General features: G+C 48.0%; 1 protein-coding gene across 1 annotated transcript in view; it reads right to left on the bottom strand.

Annotated features, from left to right (window-relative positions):
• snx29 (sorting nexin 29) overlaps window positions 1–19,487 on the bottom strand; it is a gene marked incomplete in the record, with an annotated part of 137,083 nt that overhangs the window by 24,101 nt on the left and 93,495 nt on the right. The window contains 3 exon segments of the mRNA XM_042306124.1: window positions 4,725–4,806; window positions 7,595–7,650; window positions 8,511–8,626. Coding sequence (XP_042162058.1) covers window positions 4,725–4,806; window positions 7,595–7,650; window positions 8,511–8,626 — 254 coding nt within the window.

Here is a 19,487-nt window from a genome sequence, read left to right as displayed (position 1 = left end):
AGGCCTGCTGTAACATCATGAGTGACAAAGCAGTTAGCTACACACACACACCGTCATTAGTGCACGCTCTAACCTCTGGCTCTCTGGAGTGGATAAATATTTCATCTTCATGCGTACAACACATAAATGTAGTTGACACATAACTCTAAATTACATCCTTGGTACATGTACAATACTCTGACCTACGAGCCAGACTTGACCTTAACGAGATCGAACATGCCTACACAAATCCTGCTTTACACAACTGATGGGAGAGAAGGTTGTACGCACGCACGCACGCACAGACAGACAGACAGACAGACATTTTGTTTTTGCAAGATTAGAAGTACAACTCAAATACTTTGACATATGATGTGAGTAGATTAGTATGGATTACTTTTGTCGCATCATTTGTAGACATCAATATTCACTAGCCAAATTAAGTTCTCAGTCATATACCCTTCAAAGTTGAGGGCAGCAAGGGTCTTCAAGGGTATCAAATTATACCCTTGAAGTTTGAGTTCTGGAACATTAACAGAGTTACAGAACACTGAGAACTACATCACCCATGTATTAATACTCCAGGTAGACCGATAAAATGTGAGATGTTTATCTGTGCACTAAAGTCCATCTCACCCCGCCACACACTCCTGCTCTCCCCAGGAAGCGAAGGATTGTTTATGATTGGGCTGTGAACTTCTAAAACACTAGGAAGGTCACTTGTAAAAGCCACTCCTACAATGTACCTCACATTTCTCCTTTCCATCCAGAGAAGAGGATTTGGAGGTCGCTAAATGAACAGTGATGTTGTTGACTAATGATTGGAGAGCAACATGTTGTTGTTTATTATCAGTGGTACAGATTAAGTACTTGAATATGTTTACCTCTGGAAGAACCTGAGGTAAATCTACCATAATGGTAAACAGTTTTATGATTACAGCACATAGTTTGTTCAAGAGCAGCAGGAGAAAGCTAGGATCACCTTGACTTGACTATGCATCCTCATCACATGCAGCCTACAATCAACCAAGCTCATTCCGAGCTACCAAGCTAATTTCTGCATAACATCAGCCATTCTGCATTCAAACTGTACAACCTTCTCGTTGTCATAACATTCATAGATGGATTACAGCGTTTTGTTACAAGCTCTGATAAAACAAGGAGCTATGTGATGATAGACAGATAGATGAATGCTGTCACTGGATGAACACTGTCACTCTTGTGCCAGGGACAACTTTGCCTTCAAACGCCAGTGAAAATACTGATACTCACTCACTTTTGTCTTACTCTCTCTCTCCCACCCTCTCTCTCTCTTTCTTCCATCTTATCCTCTCCCCCACCCTCTCTCTCTCCTGAATGAATAAGTCACAAGTCGGGTTCGTAGCATTGCTCTAATGAGTATGGCAGGAAGTGGCAAAGCGAGGGAATGAGAAAACGGATTAAACGAGAGAGAAAGAGAGAGAATTAGATGGGAGACGTGGAGGTTAGAGACACAGCCCCATAGTGTTTCCAGGAACTATAGTAAATGAATGGCTTGATTTGACTCGGACTCTGAGGTACGGCATTGGAGATTCCACTACTAGCCCCTCACAAGACAAAGATCAAACAGCCTAGCAAGGCTCTGCAATCTAGAGCCGCTGCAATTCTGATTTAAATTACCAAGAGAGAAAGTTGGGCAATTTCCTGTCACCTTCCAGCCTTAACATCATCTTCTCTGAATTGCCGTTATTATCTTTGTATATTGATGGTTATTTCCTTCCAAATATATTTGCAGATCGTACAACGTGTTGTCAGTTCTCTGACTGGCCTAACATGCTCTTCTGAAGATGGAAATCTAACTAAAGCGATCTTTGTCTTTTACAGTGGAGATCCAATTTATGACGAATCGATGCAACTAAAAACAACGATCATCATAGTAATCAACATTCACCACAAACAACTATAATCAAGGGCCCCCATTTACCATCATCTTTACAGTCTTGATCATCATCTCAATTAGGAATCAGATTAATAATGGGCTCTGGTCTACTTATGGATATGATATCCCTCATTTGCATAGGCAAAGAAGCCAATGAGATGCAGTCTCAGGCTTTTGCAAAAGAAACACGCACATACACAAAGAGTTTGCACTGAACTACGTAAACTGTCCACCACTCCATTGTATGAATCCTCTCAGCGCGTTGTGAAGTCAACTGCATGCAATATAGAGATTATCATCATTAGCACTTTTCCCACAGTGCACCTCTGGGGAATGGGACCTATGGGATCTATGTGATGGGAACAGCACACGTTGGAAGCATGTCAACGAGGACGACTCAATTATTCATTGTTATAGCTGATTTCTATTTCGAGTATGTGCATGTTCAAGGGCTTGGCTCCAACAGGAAGCCAAAGGTAGCTTATATAATGCCTATTGAATGCTCGATTAGTGTGTCTGTGACTCGCTTTCAAATCACCCTCACACACACTCAGCTTTCCTCTGAGAAACTACAGTAGTCTCAGGTATCCCGGAATATTTGGAATTGAAAATGAGAGAGCGAGCGAGAGAGAGAGAGAGAGAGAGAGAGAGAGAGAGAAGCAGTTATCAAATCTCATTAGTGTTGTAAAAATATGGGAAAGTTTTCAGCAGGCCTGACTGTGTGGAAGCAATTGGCTCAGTTTCTTTTTACTGATCAAAGGGAATCACTCATTTAAATTTTTTTTTTTTTTAAACAGTACATTCTGTGTGCCGGGGCTCATCTTGAGTACAGGGCTTCACTTGGCATCAGCACACAAGAGGTCAAATAAATCTGTGTACAGTGTGTGTGCTCAACTAAGCAAAGAGTTTTCCCATGATTCATAACATTGCTTTTACTTTCCTTTAAGCAATTAGTCTACTCTAGAAGATATATATATTTATTTTAGCTACGCTGGGAATGTAAGTGGATTTGATATGTTGGTTCTGTCAAGAGACGTTTGGAGGGAAGGAATGTTATCACCACAACATGCCAAAGTGCATCCGTCATCTCCACCTGGCAAATGAAGGGCTCTTCAGTTCTGTTATTATTTTACTTGTTACTCTGAGGGAGAAGAGAAAAGCCATTTTTCTTATTTTTTCCACGACACATTTCTATAATAACTTCTTGTTGGTATCGTATGAGAGTGCAACAATAATTTCCAACTGCCGTTATAGTCTCATGAAAGGAGGGGGGAGAGAGGGAGAGAGTAGGGGAGAGACGGAGAGCTCATCTGGGGAGAACAAAACAGGAGTGATAATAGTGAGAACCGTCACAACCTCCCTCTCTCTATGGGCATCCCAGGCCTTGTTCTGTCTACATTGAGTCATTTTAAACGGAGAAGAAAAGTGGCTTTTGAGAAAGGCAAAGACAGAATGGAGAACAAGCAATTTGCCTGCTCAATAAATGCCCTGTAATCTAGTGGCAGAGAAGAATGCCACGCTTCTCTGGCTCCCATTTCTCTCTCACTTTTCTCTCTCTATTTATCTTCTCTCCCCTCTTCATCATTTTCAGTTCAGCAGAGAGTGAAACGGAGCTGTGTGATTCTGATGTTGTGTTCTGCTGGGTGGTGCTGGTTTTTAGGCCCTGCTGTTATTGGAACAGTACAGGAACAGGATGTTTGGAATGAATGGCCGAGGGTTGCTGTCACCTGGTTGGCTGGTTGGAAATGGGAACATTACATTTTTTTAACACATTCTAGAACTCAATTTCTATAATCCCAGTAGTCTCTCTTTCAAATGCTATTTAAGAACAGGTGTATGCACCTTCTGTATGAGAAATACCTATTCTCATATACCCCGCATACAGCTCCAATGTTTTAGCATGAGTGACCCATCACGTCTGTTTTTAAGCCTTGGAGAGGAAGATACAAAGTGCCTTTCACACACAGCCAACAATGGCAAACCGTTCTCATCTATCTAGTCTATTAAGAACAATAGTAATGTTTCCGTAGGGATCTAGAAGACAAATAGACCCCTGAGAACACACCACAAAGGCACAAAAGCCTATACAGGATACAGCCATTGTCTGAGGCTAGACTAAGCAATAGTTTCAAAGTGCGAGTAAAAACAGGTGTCATTAAATCAATGAAAAATATTTACGTAACCATTTAACTAGAATATAGAAGTGCAATGCTAAATCCGTCAACTGAACTTCCCAGCAAAACCTTGAATGACCTCTGATTCCTTTCTGTACCAATCGGATCATTGATGTCTTATCAGCCATAACCTTTTACTTTCCAATACCAGCCTCCTGTCACTACTTATCAGGGTTAACATCTGGAGGCACTGCCCAGGCCTCTACTATTCTGTCCAGGCGTGCGTGTTATGTCTTCGCACCACACTGCAGTGGCAGATATACAAGAGCAGACTTGTACATAGTTCAGTCCGGGAGCCAGCCAATCACGCTCGACTATCTCTCCGCTGAGGTTGTGTCACCTGTCGTGTCCCATCATTTCTGGTTTCACCTCGCTACACTGTGGCTCCTCATCCTGACAGAGGAGAGTGGAACCGAGCAGGGCAGTGACACATACCCCCTCAAGGGAGAACAGGAAGGAAGGCGACACAGTGAGAGACCTGAGGTTTCACGCCTAGTCAACGTGCTAGGTACAATAAAAAGCAGTTATCGAGGCCAGGGCATATGCTGGGTCTTAGTCTTTACTAGTTACTCCATTCAACAACCAAACACAAAAATGTGATACCAGAAATAAGGATGTCTTGACCTGTTTATTAGACTAGGATCTGGTGTTACCTGGTACACATGGTAGGCGTTAGAAGCACGTCCTTGCAGAAACACAGAGGGAATCCAGACATTGATGAGAGCACGGTGAGCCCTGCGGGAGAGGAATACACGGGTTACAAGGGTTATAGATACTGTAGTATTCATCGCAGGAAAGATGTCATTCATAAAATATACTACGACATTAAAGAGAGGGTCTTCAATAGATTCAAGAATTCACTACGACTACGCTTATATGAAGATCACGTTGTCAGGAAGCAGAAATCAGAACCACTACGATATTTGCCAGGCTACCCATCCATACCACTCCGGCCAAACACCACGGCCACTAGCGATACTTCTCCACGATGAATGCATGGGGAAATCGACAGAGCAGCGGAATTCAATTCAGGATGAGTCGTCAGGCAAAGAGAGTATTAAAACCATGAAAAAATGGCTACCTACATAAAAACTCCAGGAGGAGACCTTTCATTAAGGAAATGGAAAGAACCCAAAGGGAGATAAAATGTGAACCTGTATGTGGTTTGACCTCTGCTCCTCACTATACCTCCCACCAGAGGATATTACTACCATCTTGCTGGAACACAGTGTTTCAGACACCCAGGGTGTGTTCAAAATCGCACACTATCCCTATATAGTACACTACTTTTGACCAGAGCCCTATGGGTACTGGTTGAAGGTGGTGGACTATATAGGCAATAGGCTGCCATTCAGGCACCCAGTAATAGTCAGGTGTTTACAGCCCTCTAGTCCTCTACCCCTGTTCTCTGTGTTTAATAAGAGACATAACTGATTTAAACAGCACAGTGACACAGCCTCCCTCCCTCCTCCCTCACAAAGGTTGCAGTGTTCTCTTTTCACCGGCGCTAACGAGGACATGAGGAAACTGGTCAAGTGGGTGACCACCTTGGTTCAACTCTGTTTTAAACCTATCCTAATGAGACGACAGGGGTCATCCCTGGACCAGAAGAGCTAGTGTCAACAGGCTTTCTTTACAAATAGCCATTTACAAATATATATTTTTTAAACATTTCTACATTTTAGTCATTAGCGGATGCTCTTATCCAGAGCGCCTTAGAGTTTGTGCATTCCATCTTAAGATAGCTGGGTGAGACAGCCACATGTCACAGTTGCACATTTTAACTACCTTTTACCTCAATAAAGTAGTTATCATAAAGTACTAGCCAGGTTCTACTGGCAGTTAGGACAACACCTGTATATACACTGCATGTACAAAACACTAGGAACACCTTCTGTACCCCCTTTTGCCCTCAGAACAGCCTCAATTCTTGGAGGAATGGACTCTACAAGGTGTCGAAAGCGTTCCACAGGGATACGGGCCCATGTTGACTCCAATGCATCCCACGGTCATGTCAAGTTGGCTGGATGTCCTTTGGTTGGTGGACATTCAAATCAAATCAAGCTTTATTTATACAGCACATTTCAGACATGCAATGTGCTTCACAGGAAAATAACTAATAAAAACAATGAAAATAAAAGCTGAACTATTTACAAGAAACAAGACAAAAAAACAAAATAACGGAAAAAAAGTGAACGACTAAAAAGCAAAGCTAAAAAGATGCACACAGGAACCTGTTGAGTGTGGAAAACCCAGCAGCGTTGCAGTTCTTGACACTCAAACCGGTACACCTGGCACCTAATACCCCATTCAAAAGCACTTAAATCTTTTGTTCTGCCCACTCACCCTCTGAATGGCACACACACAATCCATGTCTCAATGCTTAAAAATCTGTCTTCAACATGTCTCCTCCCCTTCACCTACACTGATTGAAATGGATTTAACAAGTGACATCAATAAGGGATCATAGCTTCCACCTGGATTCACCTGGTCAGTCTATATCAGGGAAAATATTTTGTACACTCAGTGTACACAGTAATGTATGTTTACAATATACAGAGTATATAGCTTACCATGAAAATGGTTTAGTGTCTTATGACTGGGGATCTACAGGGCTGGGCTTGTCCTCCCCTGATTTTAAAGACTGTCATTCTCACTCTAACTGAAATATTACATTTACATAAGTATTCAGACCCTTTACTCAGTACTTTGTTTAAGCACTTTTGGCAGTGATTACAGCCTAGAGTCTTCTTGGGTATGACGCTACAAGCTTGGCACACCAGTATTTGGGGAGTTTCTCCCATTCTTCTCTGCAGATTCTCTCCAGAGGAGGTCTCTCCAGAGATGTTTTGAAAGGCTTCAAGTCTGGGCTCTGGCTGGGACATCAAGGACATTCAGAGATTTGTCCCGAAGCCACTCCTGCGTTGTCTTGGCTGTGTGCTTAGGGTCATTGTTCTGTTTGAAGGTGAACCTTCGCCCCAGTCAGAGGTCCTGAGCGTTCTGGAGCAGGTTTTCATCAAGAATCTCTCTGTACTTTTCTCTGTTCATTATTGCCTCGATCCTGACTAGTCTCCCAGTCCCTGCTGCTGAAATACATCCCCACAGCATGATGCTGCCACCACCATGCTTCACCGTAGGGATGGTGCCAGATTTCCTCCAGACGTGACGCTTGGCATTCAGGCCAAAGAGTTAAAATCTAGGTTTCATCAGACTTGTTTCTCATGGTCTGAGAGTCTTTAGGTGCCTTTTGTCAAACTCCAAATGGGCTGTCATGTGCCTTTTACTGAGGAGTGGTTTCTGTCTGGCCACTCGTCCTTCTGTAAGGTTCTCGCACATCCAGAGAGGAACTCTAGAGCGCTGTCAGAGTGCCCATCATGTTCTTGGTCACCTCTCTGAACAAGGCTCTCCGATTGGAGTCTGAATACTTTCCGAAAGCACTGTTTATAGTAGAGATAGACAGACACTGCTCATGTGATAAGAGATATATTGTAGATGTAGATATGGGGAGATAGAAGGTGCTTACGTCTCAAAATCTGATAGGCTGGGGTCGTCAGAAGTCTGGCTCAGGTCACCAGGAACCTTTATTCAAAAGTAAGGAGAGGAAGATGGAGCGAGAGAGAGAGAGACAAGAGAGAGCAAAATGTCACTGTTTATACAAAATGTCACTGCGTTACTATGTCAGCTACCTTTCATCCATTTCTACTTTACACAACCCTCTGTGTCTGAGCAGCAGGGTTGGGTAGATCCTGAGGGAGAGGGCGTCTTTCTGTGTGACCAGTGGAGCAGAGCACTGTGACATTACTGTATCATCACCACCACTCTCACATCAACGTCCTGTACACACTGAAAAACAATTGGAACTCATAGTGTAGTGCGTGACACCATAGGGCCTCTTGTTGTTGTTAATCCCTGGATAGGAGGGAGCGGTAGAGATGGACACTCAGCTGTAAGGGATCCATTCCTATAATCTGTCTTCTCCTCAAATCCCCCCACAGCCCAGGGATACATGCAGGGGTAATTCTTTGTGTGTGTGTGTGTGTGTGTGTGGCGGGGGCTGTGTTTATGTGTGTGTGTGTGTGTTTCAACAGCCTTTTGTCTTTCATTTTCAATGTGTGGACTGTCTATTAATAGAACAAAATGGTCTGGTGTAGAGAGGATGAAGTAGGGCTCTTACACCCCAGAGACAGGACCACAGGGCTGGGATAGAGGGGGCCACATCTCCTCTACTCCCCTCCTGCTCCAGCCCCAGGGACCAGAGAACCACACATACAGCTTGCCTGGTCAGCCAGCCAGTGTGCGGCCAAAGCTTCGGCCAGCAGATGATGGCTGGAGCTCTGGGATAAGAGGTAGCCTGGGGTTGTTGATTTGTTACCGAGTGGCCGGCAATCTCCCATTGGTGTGTGTATGCAGCCAATGTGTCTGTGTAGAGGGTAACTCACTGGTCCTCTGAGATCAATGAGTTCCTGTTTCATTTGGTTGATGAGGTGGTCCTTGGCCATCAGAGAACGGTACAGACGCTCATTGAACTCTATCAGCTCGCCATGCATTTCAGCCACCTGGTATAAACACACACACAGAAATACACACAGGGTTAGTTACAGTTTGGAACACACACATGATCCTTGCAGCTGTATATGAACTGAAACAACAGACCCCAAGAACAAGTCAACAATGATGCACAGTGGAACCGTAAGATTGACAGTTTGGCCAATCAGCTAATCGGATGTGCACACACACACACACACACAGGGTGGTTGAGTCCAGGCTGCTCATGACATCAGCTGTCAGTGTCATTAACAGACCTGGACAGGGTGATAGGTTTCTGCCACCAGCATGTCACAAACAGAGACAGCCAGATAGCTGTGACATGCATTCATTTGTCTGGGGACATCAGGTGTCAGGGTAGATTGAGGACAGGGACGTCTGGGTATGATCGGTAAATGATGTCATTTTTGACATGTCTGTAGACGTCACTGACCCTAATACACAGAGTATATTAAACACACTGGGTTCAAATAAGACATCATAGAGTCTCATTTGAAAGTGAGACAGAATGTTTTAGCCTGGTTGTTGGTTTTTTTGAAAACTACCAAGGAATTCCCTTCAGTACCAGGCTAGTTTAAGAATGGTTATTTTAAGAAAGCTCTTTGTCTGTTATTATGAGGGAGAGATATAATTATAGTAGTTAAAAAGCAAGGAATAATGAAGACAATTATTATCTTATAGCACAAAGTTGAAAAATAACCTCAACATGGCATCTGGGAGAGGTGAGGAAACAAAGTTTTCCTTTGTCATAGTTTTCCAGCTTGGATATAATTATCTCAGTTTGCTAACATTTCAACATTCACCGAGGTTTCTAGGTCACTATTAATAAATACAGTTGTTTTTAACTTTCCAGACTTCAGATGAATGAATTCAAATACAGTGACCTCAGGATCAGGTAGAGAGATTTGGACATTAAAATGCAGAACTTGACATCTTTGAAGGCAGCCCCATCAAAACACTCCTGCTTCCACTGCTTCTGCTTTGAAATGCACTCAACATTCAACTTCCCCATCTCAGGAGTTAACCTGCAGCTTCCTTGAAGTTGTCTAACTCTACAGAGACTGGGAGAGACAACGGGCGTGTTGAACGATGTGAACGCACCCACCCACCCACACAAACACAGGTACGCACCCACCCACCCACACAAACACAGGTACACACCCACCCACCCACACAAACACAGGTACGCACCCACCCACCCACACAAACACAGGTACACACCCACCCACCCACACAAACACAGGTACACACCCACCCACCCACACAAACACAGGTACGCACACACCCACCCACACAAACACAGGTACACACCCACCCACCCACACAAACACAGGTACACACCCACCCACCCACACAAACACAGGTACGCACACACCCACCCACCCACACAAACACAGGTACGCACACACCCACCCACACAAACACAGGTACGAACACACCCACCCACACAAACACAGGTACGCACACACCCACCCACACAAACACAGGTACACACCCACCCACCCACACAAACACAGGTACGCACCCACCCACCCACACAAACACAGGTACGCACACCCACCCACCCACACAAACACAGGTACACACACACCCACCCACACAAACACAGGTACGCACCCACCCACCCACACAAACACAGGTACACACACACCCACCCACACAAACACAGGTACGCACCCACCCACCCACACAAACACAGGTACGCACACCCACCCACCCACACAAACACAGGTACACACACACCCACCCACACAAACACAGGTACGCACCCACCCACCCACACAAACACAGGTACGCACACACACACCCACCCACACAAACACAGGTACGCACCCACCCACCCACACAAACACAGGTACGCACACACCCACCCACACAAACACAGGTACGCACCCACCCACCCACCCACACACAGGTACACACACACCCACCCACACAAACACAGGTACGCACCCACCCACCCACACAAACACAGGTACACACCCACCCACCCACACAAACACAGGTACGCACCCACCCACCCACACAAACACAGGTACGCACACCCACCCACCCACACAAACACAGGTACACACACACCCACCCACACAAACACAGGTACGCACCCACCCACCCACACAAACACAGGTACACACACACCCACCCACACAAACACAGGTACGCACCCACCCACCCACACAAACACAGGTACGCACACCCACCCACCCACACAAACACAGGTACACACACACCCACCCACACAAACACAGGTACGCACCCACCCACCCACACAAACACAGGTACGCACACACACACCCACCCACACAAACACAGGTACGCACCCACCCACCCACACAAACACAGGTACGCACACACACACCCACCCACACAAACACAGGTACGCACCCACCCACCCACCCACACAAACACAGGTACACACCCACCCACCCACCCACACAAACACAGGTATGCACCCACCCACCCACCCACACAAACACAGGTACGCACCCACCCACCCACACAAACACAGGTACACACCCACCCACCCACACAAACACAGGTACGCACCCACCCACCCACACAAACACAGGTACACACCCACCCACCCACACAAACACAGGTACACACCCACCCACCCACCCACACAAACACAGGTACGCACCCACCCACCCACACAAACACAGGTACACACCCACCCACCCACCCACACAAACACAGGTACGCACCCACCCACCCACCCACACAAACACAGGTACGCACCCACCCACCCACACAAACACAGGTACACACCCACCCACCCACACAAACACAGGTACGCACCCACCCACCCACACAAACACAGGTACGCACCCACCCACCCACACAAACACAGGTACGCACCCACCCACCCACACAAACACAGGTACACACCCACCCACCCACACAAACACAGGTACGCACCCACCCACCCACACAAACACAGGTACGCACCCACCCACCCACCCACACAAACACAGGTACGCACCCACCCACCCACACAAACACAGGTACGCACCCACCCACCCACCCACACAAACACAGGTACGCACCCACCCACCCACCCACACAAACACAGGTACGCACCCACCCACCCACCCACACAAACACAGGTACGCACCCACCCACCCACACAAACACAGGTACACACCCACCCACCCACACAAACACAGGTACGCACCCACCCACCCACCCACACAAACACAGGTACGCACCCACCCACCCACCCACACAAACACAGGTACGCACCCACCCACCCACACAAACACAGGTACGCACACACACACCCACCCACACAAACACAGGTACACACCCACCCACCCACACAAACACAGGTACACACCCACCCACCCACACACACAAACACAGGTACACACCCACCCACCCACACAAACACAGGTACGCACACACACACCCACCCACACAAACACAGGTACGCACACCCACCCACCCACACAAACACAGGTACGCACACACACCCACCCACACAAACACAGGTACGCACACACACCCACCCACACAAACACAGGTACGCACACACACCCACCCACACAAACACAGGTACGCACACACACCCACACAAACACAGGTACGCACACACCCACCCACCCACACAAACACAGGTACACACCCACCCACCCACACAAACACAGGTACACACCCCACCCACCCACACAAACACAGGTACGCACCCACCCACCCACACAAACACAGGTACGCACACACACACACACACACAGGTACAAACACGGACATACAAACACAGACGCGTGTGCATGTGCACCCTCACACGTGCCCGCACGACTCAGCTGGCATTTGGAGTACCAACAGCACTAGCGAGGCCCAACAGTGCCGCATCACCTTTGACAGCCTCCCTGTGGGGATAGACGGACCAAGGCGCAGCGTGTGTAGAGTTACACATCTTTATTAGGGTGAAAACGTCAAACAAAAACAATAAACCAACAATGAAAACGTGACACCAGTGGTGGTGCTACACACACACACACACACACACACACACACACACACACACACACACACACACACACACACACACACACACACACACACACACACACAAAACAATATCCCACGGAGCAGGTGGGAGAAAGGGCTTCCTAAATATGATCCCCAATTAGAGACAACGATTACCAGCTGCCTCTAATAGGGAACCATACAACCCAGCCACATAGAAAATCAATGACTAGAACACCCCCCTAGTCACACTCTGACCTAAACACCATAGAGAACTGAGGGCTCTCTATGGTCAGGGCGTGACAGGAACACTAAACAGCACAACAGAAAGGTTCCTAGCTACCAAGTCGGAACAACAGAACTCACTGACGGAACATCGGATCATTCTGGAAAACTCAATCCATTCATCACCTCTATTTATTTGTGCTGTAACTTTCAAATAGGACATTAAAAAAATAAATGAATTTGAAGCGTGAAGGAACCCAATTAATTCTCAGTGAGAGGGAGCTAATCAGTTTGTTATTCTGCGGCCGCGCCTGCTGATTTGCATATGTCATTTCAGTCAGTCACAGCCACTTGCAAACGCTCCCAATTCAGTTAAACAGGCCAGCAGTGCACATGCGGTTTCAACCTCATTACTCACCATGCAGCGCTGGTCGGGAAGACAAGACCAAGTCACCACATTCATTCATTCAATGTTTAACTGGGTTTCAATTTAGAAAAGTTGTCCATTTTCTATTTCAGCTTTTCCATTAAAACTTTCTGAAAGAGCAAAGCATTTTATTGATAGCAGTTAGTTTTGGTTTATGGTAAGTTATTCAGGACCTACAAACTAACTTAACAGTAAAATCAGTTGTCAGCCTCTATTTGTGGGCCATATGACAGTTCTATATGGCCCTGTTGTGATGCAGGTGATCATGGCAGTTCTCTCCCTCCATCCCCCTTTCTCCCATACCCTCCCTCCCTCCCTCCCTCTCTCTCTCTCCTTCCTCCCCTCCCTCCCTCCCTCCCTCCATCCCTCTCTCTCTCCCTTCCTCCCCTCCCTCTCTCTCTCTTCCTCCCCCCTCCCTCTCTCTCCCTCCCTCCCTCCCTCCATCCCTCTCTCTCTCCCTTCCTCCCATCCCTCTCTCTCTCCTTTCCTTCCCTCTCTCTCTCTCTCTCTCCTTCCTCCCCCCTCTCTCTCTCTCCCTTCTTCCCCTCCCTCCCTCTCTCTCTCTCCCCCTTTCCTTTCCTCTCTCTCTCTCTCTCTCCCTCTTCCTCCCATCCCTCTCTCTCTCTCCTTCTTCCCCTCCCTCCCTCTCTCTCTCCTTTCCTTCCCTCCCTCTCTCTCTCTCTCCCTTCTTCCCCTCCCTCCCTCTCTCTCTCTCCTTTCCCTCCCTCTCTCTCCCTTCCTTCCCTCCCTCCCTCTCTCTCTCCTTTCCTTCCCTCCCCTCCCTCCTTCTCTCCCTCCCTCCCTCGCTCTCTCCCTTCCTCCCCTCCCTCGCTCTCTCCCTTCCTCCCCTCCCTCGCTCTCTCCCTTCCTCCCCTCCCTCCCTCTCTCCCTTCCTCCCCTCCCTCCCTTCCTCCCCTCCCTCTCTATCTCTCTCTTCCTCCCCTCCCTCCCTCTCTCTCCCTCTCCCTTCCTCCCCTCCCTCTCTCTCTCCCTCTTCCTCCCCTCCCTCCCTCTCTCTCTCTCTCTCTCTCCTTTCCTTCCCTCTCTCTCCCTCCCTCTCTCTTCCTCCCCTCCCTCCCTCTCTCTCTCCCTTCCTTCCCTCCCTCTCTCTCTCCTTTCCTTCCCTCCCTCTCTCTCTCCCTTCCTCCCCTCTCTCTCTCTCTCTGTCCCTCCCCTCCCTCTCTCTCTCTCTCTTCCTCCCCTCCCTCCCTCCCTCCCTTCCCCCACTCCCTCTCTCTCCCTCTCCCTTCCTCCCCTCCCTCTCCCTCCCTCCCCTCCATCTCTATCTCCCTTCCTCCCCTCCCTCTCTCTCTCTCTTCCCTCCCTCCCTCCCTCCCTCTCCCTTCCTCCCTCCCTCCCTATCTCTCTCTCCCTTCCTCCCCTCCCTCTCTCTCTCTTCCTCCCCTCCCTCTCTCTCTCCCTCCCTCCATCCCTCTCTCTCCCTTCCTCCCCTCCCTCTCTCTCTCTTCCTCCCCTCCCTCTCTCTCTCCCTCCCTCCATCCCTCTCTCTCCCTTCCTCCCCTCCCTCTCTCTCTCTTCCTCCCCTCCCCCTCTCTCCCTCCCTCCATCCCTCTCTCTCCCTTCCTCCCATCCCTCTCTCTCCCTTCCTCCCCTCCCTCTCTCTCTCCCTCCCTCCATCCCTCTCTCTCCCTTCCTCCCCTCCCTCTCTCTCTCTTCCTCCCCTCCCTCCCTCTCTCCCTCCCTCCATCCCTCTCTCTCCCTTCCTCCCCTCCCTCTCTCTCTCTTCCTCCCCTCCCTCTCTCTCTCCCTCCCTCCATCCATCCCTCTCTCTCTCCCTTCCTCCCCTCCCTCTCTCCCCCCCTCTCTCCCTTCCTCTCTCTCTCTCCCTCCCTCCATCCCTCTCTCTCTCCCTTCCTCCCCTCCCTCTCTCCCTTCCTCTCTCTCTCTCCCTAGGCTGACAGTAGTGTGAGGTGAGCAGCAGTTAGTGTGAGGCGAGCAGAGTCGCTGTGCTGAGCTGGGAACCTGTACAGAGAAGTCCCAGCCTAAGCAGAAACGGCCACCATAGCTGACCTGCTATCTAACACAAGTAATTGGATGTGAAACGAGTCTGAAGAGAGAGAACAGAGAGAAGTGGAAAGAGGAGACCACAGGCTTAGCTTTCCCTCAGAGCGGTAGCATGAGAGAGGGGGATGAATGTGAAAGCAAGGGAGGAATGGAGGAAAGAGAGGGGGGAGATTGGTGTCAGTGTCTGGGTGCACACTGTCGTTCTCTCACTGACTCACTTTACCCAGCAGTCTCCACAAACAGGAAGTGACATGAGCAGGGAGACGGGTGGTGGGGAAGGAGGAGGGGCGGGTAGAGGACTAAGCTGTCCACTCAGATTGGCACGCATGCAAGGACACACACAGGCACGCGCACGCACACCCACACACAAATTGTCAATTTGTTGAGCATTATTTAGTCCATCCATCTCTTCCATTTTTAAGATCAATATAGGAATGGCTACAGTGGAACATGTTTCCAGGCGTAGGCTGCTATTATTGTGAGTCTTTTCTAAATTGAACAGAAACAAAGCCTGTTAGTAATTGCTGTGGTGTTTCTGCTGTTGGATAATTAATGAGAGAACAGATCAAAAGGAAGATCCAGAGATCCCACAGGAGTCCCCGACCCATATCTCACTGTTATATATACACACACACACACAAACCTCACTGTAGAACACACACACACACCTCACTGTAGAACACACACAGACACACCTCACTGTAGAACACACACAGACACACACACCTCACTGTAGAACACACACACACACACACCTCACTGTAGAACACACACAGACACACACACCTCACTGTAGAACACACACACACCTCACTGTAGAACACACACACACCTCACTGTAGAACACACACACACCTCACTGTAGAACACACACAGACACACCTCACTGTAGAACACACAGACACACACACCACCTCACTGTAGAACACACACACACACACACACCTCACTGTAGAACACACACAGACACACACACCTCACTGTAGAACACACACACACCTCACTGTAGAACACACACACACCTCACTGTAGAACACACACAGACACACACACCTCACTGTAGAACACACACACACACCTCACTGTAGAACACACACAGACACACACACCTCACTGTAGAACACACACACACCTCACTGTAGAACACACACAGACCCTCAAACACCCAAATCTCATTGTAGAACAAACACCCTCAAACACATATCCATCTCTCCTCCACAAAAAGAATACTACATTCCATAATTAATTATCTTACAATATTATACTATCTCATATCACACCTCTGAACTTGCTCATAAAGAACTGTGGTTATACATGTGGTTATTACATATTCCTAATGAAAGCAAATTTCCTATACGTTCAAACTATTTCACTGTGGCCACCAGTAAAAGCCATTGTCAATAGCAACAGCCAACAGTCCTAGCCAAACTGCTGTAGTCTAAACATCTGCATGTTTCCATGACTTCAGAGAGAACATAAACAGGCAATAAACATAAACATGTTTAGGAAAGCCCTGTTGAGACTGACAGGCAAGCAAATGAACGCATCATTAAGTAGTAAGCACAATAAAAAAGACATAGATAAATGCACAAATAAGTGAAATGACAGTTTTCTCAAACACAAACAGAATTATTTCTTATTAGAGAAATTTAAAACACATGAATAATTGACTGCAACCTCATTAAAATAGAGGCGGGCGGTGTTCCCGGGGTTTGCTGATGTCATTGTCTCTCAGCACAGAGTGCCACACCGTTGGTTGGTCATTAGTTAACCAGCATGCCAAGAACTCCCAGAACCACCCACTCCCTGGCTCTGTCTCTGAGTGACTGCATCATCGTCATGTGTAAAAACAGTTGGAACTGTGCATCAGCTGCCTACAATCTCCATGGCTGTTTGAATACTTTAGAAATCCCTTCTTGAAAAGATCACAGTGATTTGACCAGGCTGGATTGGTGACAGCAATCCCCTTCACTGATCTGTGATGACTGGGTAGATAGTTTTAAGTTGCATTAGTCGTATGTACAGGATACACATGGTAAACACCTTCCAACTAAATGCTGACTTGCAGGTTCCTTCTCGATAATGCAACAACGAGAAATAACAAAAGATAAGAAGACAAACATAAAGTAAATGGCTCAGTAGAATAGAATAAACATTTGAGCTCTAACTAGTTGCTGCCATATGCATAGAAATCCATGATCTCTCCATCAGCTCCATAAAAGGGAGTGAATGAGGGTATAAGGGAGAAAGCTACTTTCTGGAATGAGAGATGCCTAAGTACTGGTAAGGGTAAGACTGAGCCAGCCAGTAGTACCCACCTCTATGAGTTTGCGTTCATAGCTGGCAGCCAGCTCCTCAACATCATCCATAGACCTGCTTTGAGGGGCCAGAGTGGGATCATCACAGTTCCTCACCATGGGGAGAGCTGGAGAGAGAGGGAGGAGGAGAGAGGGGAGAGAGAGAGGAGAGAGAGAGAGAGAGAGAGAGAGAGAGAGAGAGAGAGAGAGAGAGAGAGGGAGGGAGGGAGGGAGGGAGAGAGAGGAGGGAGAGGGGGGAGAGAGAGGGAGAGAGAGAGAGAGGGAGGGAGAGGGGGAGAGAGGGAGAGGAGAGAGGGGGAGAGAGGAGAGAGAGAGAGGGAGAGGGGGAGAGAGAGCGAGAGGGAGAGGGGGAGAGAGGGAGAGGGAGAGGGGGAGAGAGAGAGAGAGGGAGAGAGAGGAGAGAGAGAGAGAGGGAGATGGGGAGAGAGAGGAGAGAGAGAGAGGGAGAGAGAGGGAGAGAGAGGGAGAGGGGGAGAGAGAGGGAGAGGGGGAGAGAGGGAGGAGGGAGAGGGGGAGAGAGAGAGAGAGAGGGAGAGAGAGGAGAGAGAGAGGGGAGAGAGAGAGAGGAGAGAGAGAGGGAGAGGGAGAGGGGAGGGGGAGAGAGAGAGAGGGAGAGGGGGAGAGAGAGGGGGAGAGGAGAGAGGAGAGAGGGAGGAGAGAGGGGAGAGAGAGGGGAGGAGAGGGGGAGAGAGGGAGAGGGGAGAGAGAGGGAGAGAGAGAGGGAGAGGGAGAGAGAGGAGAGAGGGAGAGAGGGAGAGGGGAGAGAGAGGGAGAGAGGGAGAGAGGAGGAGGGAGAGAGGAAGAGAGAGGAGATGGGGAGAGAGAGGAGAGGGAGGAGAGGAGGAGAGAGGAGAGAGAGGAGAGGGAGGGAGGAGAGAGGAGAGAGGGAGAGGGAGAGAGAGGGAGAGGAGGAGAGAGGGAGGAGAGAGGGAGAGAGGAGGGGAGAGAGGGAGAGAGGGAGAGAGAGGGGAGAGGGAGAGAGGGGGGAGAGAGGGAGAGGGGGAGAGAGAGAGGGGGAGAGAGGGAGAAAGAGAGAGAGGGAGAGAGAGAGAGGGGGGCAAACAATTACTTGGGGAATAATAATAATAATAATTTGATGGGTGTTTATATTTGTCATGTTTGTCACATGTACAATTGTGTATGATATGCATGTGTGAAATGGAAATGTGTTTTCTAACACCCTCTGAGACATCCCCGGAAAGAGGGGTCCCGGCCAGGGTCTGCCATTAACAACAGTGACCCAGGAGCAATTACGATTAAGTGCCTTGCTCAAGGGCACAACAACTTTTTTTCAACGTGTCGGCTCAGGGATTCGAGCTAGCTACCTTCTGGTTCCTGGCTAAACGCTCTAACCACTATGCTACCTGCCTCCCAACATAATGAGTAATATTAATAATAACAAGTGTTTGATATGCCTGGGGCAACAATAAACACACACACACACTATTAACACTGGATTATTATGCAGAGGAGTATTGTCTTGTCGGTAGTTAAAGTAAAAACCAACAACTGTTTGATGGGACGTTTTTTCACACAGCTCTAATTGTCTGTTGGAGGCATGGGTCAAGAGAGCAGAACGGTTACTTCCTGGAAAGCTTTTAAAACAGCATCCTCTCTAAGGTACGAAACCCACTGTATGTACCAGGGGAAGTAAACAAGTAAACATTGTTGTTATGACAACCATTTTCTCTAATTACTGTCTTTTTGCACCGAGATTCACATAAAAAAAAAAAGATTGTTTCTCAAAACTTCAGACTATTGTATCAAACTGACACACTGCTTGGCTCTCCCCACATATTCCTAAAACTGTGGTTCATCACTACTAGTTCTAGCTGGCTAACGTCATCAATACGGGCCTACAGCGGTTCCACGTCAGCTATAAACATGGTGTAATCTAGTTATAGGAG

Source organism: Oncorhynchus tshawytscha, linkage group LG25 (genome assembly GCF_018296145.1).
Source record: "Oncorhynchus tshawytscha isolate Ot180627B linkage group LG25, Otsh_v2.0, whole genome shotgun sequence".
In the NCBI taxonomy this organism is placed as follows: domain Eukaryota; kingdom Metazoa; phylum Chordata; class Actinopteri; order Salmoniformes; family Salmonidae; genus Oncorhynchus; species Oncorhynchus tshawytscha.
Note: the sequence above shows the minus strand (reverse complement) of the source record. Positions and strands in the feature narration are given on the sequence as shown.